Source organism: Perognathus longimembris, unplaced genomic scaffold, assembly GCF_023159225.1.
Source record: "Perognathus longimembris pacificus isolate PPM17 unplaced genomic scaffold, ASM2315922v1 HiC_scaffold_4669, whole genome shotgun sequence".
Taxonomy (NCBI): Eukaryota; Metazoa; Chordata; class Mammalia; order Rodentia; family Heteromyidae; genus Perognathus; species Perognathus longimembris.
The window spans coordinates 1-7,637 of NW_025960011.1; the positions used below are offsets into that span (position 1 = coordinate 1).

The window sequence follows — 7,637 nt, forward strand, 5'->3', positions numbered from 1 at the left end:
AAGTCCCGGCCCCCGGCCCCGCCCAAGGGATTGCACCGTGTGCCCGGCCAGACCCTCGCCCACGCCCAGGAGCCCGGCCCTCAGGCCTGGCCCGGTCCCCCAAGTCCCTGGCCACACACCCGAAGCCTGCAGCTGCTTTGACAGCATCTGTCAGAGGCAGGCAGGTGTCTGGTCCCAGCCCCAGAAACCCGATCCCCCAACCTGGGCCCAGGGCCTCCCCCCGGGCCGCGGGCGCCCAGCGCATCAGCCTGCTGGCCAGGCCTCTCCATTTTCACAATATTGTGGTAGAGCCCGGTCCAAGAACATTATTTGGTTTTGGAAATTGAGCTAATTAGGTTTCTCCTGGGCTCCCCCCTTTCCCCTTGTTCCTAATTAGCAGGAAATTGACAAGGAATTTACATGACTGAGGACAGTTTTACAAGTTCCAAAAGTTTCTTTCTGCCCCACCTCTCACCCCCTGGTTCCCCAGTTTTAGGCCTCACCCTGCCCACCCAGCGAGGAGCAGGGCGCCCTCACCGGCTCTCCTCTGCCTCCGGCGTGGCTGGGGGCCGGTGGAGAGAAGAGCCCCCCCCCCCCCGGCTCGGCAGCTGGCTCTCGGGCCCACAGAGGAGCCCGGTGGCACCGCCAGCCTGGCTCCAGGGGGGGTGGAGGTGGGTACAGCAAGCTCCCCGAGAGCGCCCCGGCCGGGGCTCCACCGCCAGCCCACCCCCCACTGGACCCCAGGAAGTTCCCAGCCACAGGCAGCACTGCCCTCGGGCCTGTGCTGGTGCAGGGGCACCGGGTGGGGGTTGGGGGGCGTGGTTCACAGTGACACGGGGGGGCACAGAGCTGGGGGACGTGGTTCACAGTGACACGGGGGGCACAGCTGGGGGGCGTGGTTCACAGTGACACGGGGGGCACACAGCTGGGGGGCGTGGTTCACAGTGACACGGGGGGGCACAGAGCTGGGGGACGTGGTTCACAGTGACACGGGGGGGCACAGAGCTGGGGGCGTGGTTCACAGTGACACGGGGGGCACAGCTGGGGGGCGTGGTTCACAGTGACGGGCACAGCTTGGGGACGTGGTTCACAGTGACACGGGGGGCACACAGCTGGGGGGCGTGGTTCACAGTGACACGGGGGGCACAGAGCTGGGGGGCGTGGTTCACAGTGACACGGGGGGGCACAGCTGGGGGCGTGGTTCACAGTGACACGGGGGACACAGCTGGGGGGCGTGGTTCACAGTGACACGGGGGGCACAGCTGGGGGCGTGGTTCACAGTGACACGGGGGGCACAGAGCTGGAGGGCGTGGCTCACAGTGACGGGGGCACAGCTGGGGGGCGTGGTTCACAGTGACACGGGAGGCACACAGCTGGGGGGCGTGGTTCACAGTGACACGGGGGGCACAGCTGGGGGCGTGGTTCACAGTGACACGGGGGGCACAGAGCTGGGGGGCGTGGCTCACAGTGACGGGGGCACAGCTGGGGGGCGTGGTTCACAGTGACACGGGAGGCACACAGCTGGGGGGCGTGGTTCACAGTGACACGGGGGGCACAGCTGGGGGCGTGGTTCACAGTGACACGGGGGGCACAGAGCTGGAGGGCGTGGTTCACAGTGACACGGGAGGCACACAGCTGGGGGGCGTGGTTCACAGTGACACGGGGGGCACAGCTGGGGGCGTGGTTCACAGTGACACGGGGGGCACAGAGCTGGAGGGCGTGGTTCACAGTGACACGGGGGGCACAGAGCTGGAGGGCGTGGTTCACAGTGACGGGGAGGGGCACACAGCTGGGGGGCGTGGTTCACAGTGACACGGGAGGCACACAGCTGGGGGGCGTGGTTCACAGTGACACGGGAGGCACACAGCTGGGGGGCGTGGTTCACAGTGACGGGGAGGGGCACACAGCTGGGGGGCGTGGTTCACAGTGACACGGGAGGCACAGCTGGGGGGCGTGGTTCACAGTGACACGGGGGACACAGCTGGGGGGCGTGGTTCACAGTGATGGGGGGCACAGAGCTGGGGGGCGTGGTTCACAGTGACACGGGGGCACAGAGCTGGGGGGCGTGGTTCACAGTGACACGGGAGGCACACAGCTGGAGGGCGTGGTTCACAGTGACACGGGGGGCACAGAGCTGGGGGGGCGTGGTTCACAGTGACGGGGAGGGGCACACAGCTGGGGGGCGTGGTTCACAGTGACACGGGAGGCACACAGCTGGGGGGCGTGGTTCACAGTGACACGGGAGGCACACAGCTGGAGGGCGTGGTTCACAGTGACACGGGGGGCACAGAGCTGGGGGGCGTGGCTCACAGTGACACGGGGGGCACAGAGCTGGGGGGCGTGGTTCACAGTGACACGGGGGGCACAGCTTGGGGGGCGTGGTTCACAGTGACACGGGGGCACAGCTGGAGGGCGTGGTTCACAGTGACACGGGGGACACAGCTGGGGGGCGTGGTTCACAGTGACACGGGGGGCACAGCTGGGGGGCGTGGTTCACAGTGACACGGGGGGCACAGAGCTGGAGGGCGTGGTTCACAGTGACGGGGAGGGGCACAGAGCTGGGGGGCGTGGCTCACAGTGACACGGGGGGCACAGCTGGGGGCGTGGTTCACAGTGACACGGGGGGCACAGCTGGGGGGCGTGGTTCACAGTGACACGGGGGGCACAGCTGGGGGGCGTGGTTCACAGTGACACGGGGGCACAGAGCTGGAGGGCGTGGCTCACAGTGACACGGGGGGCACAGAGCTGGGGGGCGTGGTTCACAGTGACACGGGGGGCACAGAGCTGGGGGCGTGGTTCACAGTGACACGGGGGCACAGAGCTGGGGGGCGTGGCTCACAGTGACACGGGGGGCACAGCTGGGGGCGTGGTTCACAGTGACACGGGGGGCACAGCTGGGGGGCGTGGTTCACAGTGACACGGGGGGCACAGCTGGGGGGCGTGGTTCACAGTGACACGGGGGCACAGAGCTGGAGGGCGTGGCTCACAGTGACACGGGGGGCACAGAGCTGGGGGGCGTGGTTCACAGTGACACGGGGGGCACAGAGCTGGGGGCGTGGTTCACAGTGACACGGGGGGCACAGCTGGGGGGCGTGGTTCACAGTGACACGGGGGGGCACAGCTGGGGGGCATGGTTCACAGTGACACGGGGGCACAGAGCTGGAGGGCGTGGCTCACAGTGACACGGGGGGCACAGAGCTGGGGGGCGTGGTTCACAGTGACACGGGGGGCACAGAGCTGGGGGCGTGGTTCACAGTGACACGGGGGCACAGCTGGGGGACGTGGTTCACAGTGACGGGGGCACAGCTGGGGGACGTGGCTCACAGTGATGGGGAGGGGCACAGAGCTGGGGGGCACAGAGCTGGGGGGCGTGGTTCACAGTGACACGGGGGGCACAGAGCTGGGGGGCGTGGCTCACAGTGACGGGGGCACAGCTGGGGGACGTGGTTCACAGTGACGGGGAGGGGCACACAGCTGGGGGGCGTGGTTCACAGTGACACGGGGGGCACAGCTGGGGGGCGTGGTTCACAGTGACACGGGGGCACAGCTGGGGGGCGTGGTTCACAGTGACACGGGGGGCACAGCTGGGGGGCGTGGTTCACAGTGACACGGGGGCACAGCTGGGGGGCGTGGTTCACAGTGACACGGGGGGCACAGAGCTGGGGGGCGTGGCTCACAGTGACAGGGGCACAGAGCTGGGGGCGTGGCTCACAGTGACGGGGAGGGGCACAGAGCTGGGGGACGTGGTTCATAGTGACGGGGCACAGCTGAGGGGGTGTGGCTCACAGTGACAGGGGGCATGGGAGCTTGGGGGCGTGGTTCACAGGGATGGGGGGGGCTGGGGGCGTGGTTCACAGGGATGGGGTGGGGGGGATCACAGAGCTGGGGGTGTGGTTCACAGTGACACAGCAGGGGGCCGGGCCCGGAGCTGGGGAAGCGTGGTTCACAGTGGGCGGGGGTCGTGGTTCACAAGGACAGGGCTTTTGCAGCTCCAGGTTCTGTGTCTTGGGAGGGAGCTACGGTATGAGAAGATGGAAAGTTCTGGCAGCCTGTGGTGTACCCACGAGCGGACCCCACGGGAATGTCTTCAATGCTGTGGTATTACAAACTGGAAATGTTGCAGTTTATCTTGGGTCTGTTTTTTCCGCATTAAAAAAAAATAAGCAAAAGCCAAAGCCGGGCGTGGGGCTCACACCTGCGATCGCAGCTCCCCGGGAGGCAGCGATCGAGAGGACGGTGCTTCAAGCCCAGCCTAGGCACAAAAAGAGATGGGAGGAAGCGGCTGGCGTGGCGCTGCGCGGCGGTGTGTGCCACCGTCGGTGCCAGGCCGCCCGCGGAGGGCCGGGGCCCGGATCCTCCCGGGAAACCCACGGACCCCAGAGTGGGTGGGGGAGGCGTGGCCCGGCCCACGCGGGAGACTCGCGCGAACCGAGACCGCGGCCCTGAGTTCCAGTTTCAGTGTCAAACCTAACCTAGCGTGGAGGCGGAAAGACCCTGGAGGGGACCGGGGGCCCGCCGCTCACCTCGGCCGTCTGGTTCACAGATAACTTCTACCTGCGCAACCTGCCCCCGCAGCCCGCCATCCTCCCCGCCAACCACAGCTTCGCCGGCGTGGCCCGCGCGGCCCCCGCGCACCCCATCAGCTCCTGCAGCCGGGACCGGGCGGAGGCCGGCCCCCCGCCCAAGGGCCCCAAGGAGTTCGACCGCTTCCTCGCGGGCAAGGAGCCGGGCAAGGAGAAAGCCGGCAAGGGGGCGGAGGGCCGGGAGCGGGCGGCCGCGGAGGAGGACGGCAAGGAGCGGCACAAGCTGGGGCCCCCCGCGGACGCGCCCTGCAAGGAGGGGCCGCCCGCGGCCCGGGGCGCCTGCGAGGCCCGCCCCAAGCACCTCGCCTCCTGCCTCCTCAACGCCAAGGTGCTCAACGGGGACGCGGGCAAGGCCGCCGCGCTGGCCAGCTGCGCGGGCGGCGTGCTGGGCCGGCCCGGCGCGGGCACCACGGCGGCGGGGCGCTGCGCCAAGGAGGCGCCCGCGGAGCCGGGGCCGGCCTTCGGCGAGTGCCTGGAGCGGCGGCAGGTGCCGCACCACGCCGTCTCCTACGCGGTGCCGGCCGGGCCGCCCGCCGGGCCGCCCCCGCCCCTCGGCGCCTCCGCCGCCGGCCCCTTCCCCTGCCTGCAGCTCCACGCCGGCCCCGACGGGCTCTGCCCGCTGCAGGACAAGGTCTCCCGGGACCTGAAGGCCAGCGGGCCCACCTTCGTGCCTTCTGTGGGACACTTGGCCGACAAGAGCCGCCCCTTCCAGGCGACAGAGGCCTGTGCCGTGGCGGGCGAGGGCAAGGACCGGCAGCTGGAGGGGGCCGTGGTTCCCGACCACGCCGCGCCTTACGGGGTCTCCTACGCCCACCTGAAGGCGGAGGGCAAGGGCGAGCGGCGGCCCGGGGGCTTCGAGGCGGCCCTCCACCCCCGGCTGAAGGGCCTGGAGTACCTGGGCGCGGGCCCCGAGGCCCCCTTCCCCCGCCTCCCCAAGGGCGGCCTGGACCAGAGCGGCTACTTCGAGCTGCCCGCCCCTCCGCAGGACTGCGCCCGGCCCGGCCCCCAGGACCCCCTGGGCGGGAAGGCCGGGCAGGCCTGCTGCACTTTAGACAAGGCGGCCGGCAGAGAGGCCCCGGCCGGCCCCCACGGGGCGCAGAAGGTGGCGCGCATCCGACACCAGCAGCACTTGGCGGCCCCCGAGCCGGAGGCGGGGGCCGGCGGGGCCGAGGCCAAGCGCCCGCCCCTGGAGCTGGCTTCTCTGGGCTACGGCGGGCCCCACCTCCCCCCGTGGGGCGTCCGGGCGGGCCAGGGCGCCGCCAGGGCCGTCGGCGAGGAGCGCAAGGGCGGCGCCTACCTGGACCCTTTCGGCGGCGGGCTGCAGCAGGCCGCCCTCCTGCCCCAGGAGCTGCCCGCCCCGCCCCGACGAGGTCTCCGCCATGAAGAACTTGCTCAAGTACAGCAACCAGGCCCTGGTGGTGGGCCAGAAGACGCCCTTCGTGGGCCTGGGCGGCCTCAAGGCCAGCTGCGTCCAGCAGGAGGCCAAGTTCCCAGCCGCCAAGGGCCCCGGCCCCGCGGAGAGGCCGGACTGCGCCCGGAGCCGGGAGCACGAGGCCCCCCACGCGGACGGGGAGGTGCGGCAGCCGCCCGTGGGCATCGCCGTGGCCTTGGCTCGGCAGAAGGACACGGCCAGCCGGCCCGACGCCGGCTACCACGCCAGCGCGGGGAGGCAGGGCAGGAGCGCCTCCACCTTCAAAGGTAGGCCGTCCGCGGGCAGGGGCGAGTCTGCCCGCACCCGCCTTGGGACCCGAGGGACGGGAGACCCTGCCCCGCGGTGTGTGTGTGTGCGTGCACGCGCGCGTGTCTCTCTCCCACGCCCCGCCTCCCGCCCACCCCGCCTCTTTTTTCTTGTGCAGCCGGCGGGGGCCCGCGTGCGGCGCACGTGCTGGACCTGGAGGGGGAGGAGGAGAGGCCCAGGGCGTGCGATGACCGTCTGGGCCTGGCCGGCCGGGAGCTGCTGCTGCAGTAAGAGCCCGCTGCGGCGCTGGCGAGGGCGGGCGGGCGGGCGGTGCCGCCGTGGACTCCCAGCTCCCGGGGGAGGGGGGAGGGGCGGGCCCAGACGCCAGGCTCCGGCACAGAGCCCTGCCCTCGCCCCGAGCCTTGGCGCGGGGACTCCGTTCACTCGGACCCCAGCTGGGAACGGAGGCCTCTGAGGCAGGGCCTAGAGCCCGGGGAGCCCCCCTCCCCCCCCACTGAAGGGGGTGCGGGGAGCGGCCCGGGGCGGGGCTGACCGTGCCCATCTCGCAGGGACAACAAGGACCTGGTGGAGTTTGCCCGGATCCACCCCTCCAGCAGCTGTCCCGGAGACCTGGCCCCCCACCTCGTGATGCAGGGCGGCCAGCTGGGCGGGGACCCGGCCCCCCACCCCCACGCCGCCCACCCCCCCTGGCTGCCCCGCACGCGCAGCCCCTCGCTGTGGATGGGGGGCCATTCCTACGGTCAGTACTCCACGGGCGGGCCGGGGCTGGCGCGGGCCCTCTCCCGCTGGGCTCCGCCGGGCTGACCACGGGCCTCTGTTCCCTAGGCCTCGGGCACCCCGCCCTGCACCAGAACCTGCCGCCCGGCTTCCCCGCCTCCGTGCCCGGCTCCATGTCCTCCGTGTTCCCTCTGTCCCAGGACGCCCCCACGCAGCTGGTCATCCTGCCCTCGGAGCCCACGCCCCACACCGCCCCCCACGCGCTCGGTGAGGGAGGGGGCGGGGCCTGGCGGGGGCGGGGCCTGAGGGGCGGGGCCTGGCGGGGGCGGGGCCTGAGGGGCGGGGCCGGAGGGCCCGGGGATGTGGTTCACCAGGGGCAGCGGCCCAGGCGGGATCCCCGCCCTCGGTCCAGGCTGATGTCAGCCTCCCTCCCCTCACGCCCCCCCACCCGCAGCGGACGTCATGGACCAGGCCTCGCTGTGGCCCCCCGTGTACGGGGGCCGAGGGCCCGCCTCTCACATGCAGCACCCCGGCCAGCTCCCCATGTACTCCCGGCCTCAGCTGCTCCGGCAGCAGGAGCTCTACGCCCTGCAGCAGCAGCAGCAGCAGCAGCAGCAGCAGCAGCAGCACCGAGCCGCCCAGGCCCTGGAGCTGCAGCG

The 7,637-nt window shown here is 71.4% G+C and overlaps 1 protein-coding gene across 1 annotated transcript; it reads left to right on the top strand.

The window, feature by feature from the left end:
* Positions 1 to 4,455: 4,455 nt before the first annotated feature.
* LOC125344931 (BAH and coiled-coil domain-containing protein 1-like) lies at positions 4,456 to 7,631 on the top strand (the record flags this gene model as incomplete). Its single annotated transcript, XM_048337219.1, is given in 6 exon segments — positions 4,456 to 5,922; positions 5,924 to 6,260; positions 6,419 to 6,527; positions 6,810 to 7,000; positions 7,087 to 7,245; positions 7,433 to 7,631. Coding segments are annotated over 6 exon segments (2,462 nt in total), but the record flags the coding sequence as incomplete, so codon positions are not given.
* Positions 7,632 to 7,637: the final 6 nt, after the last annotated feature.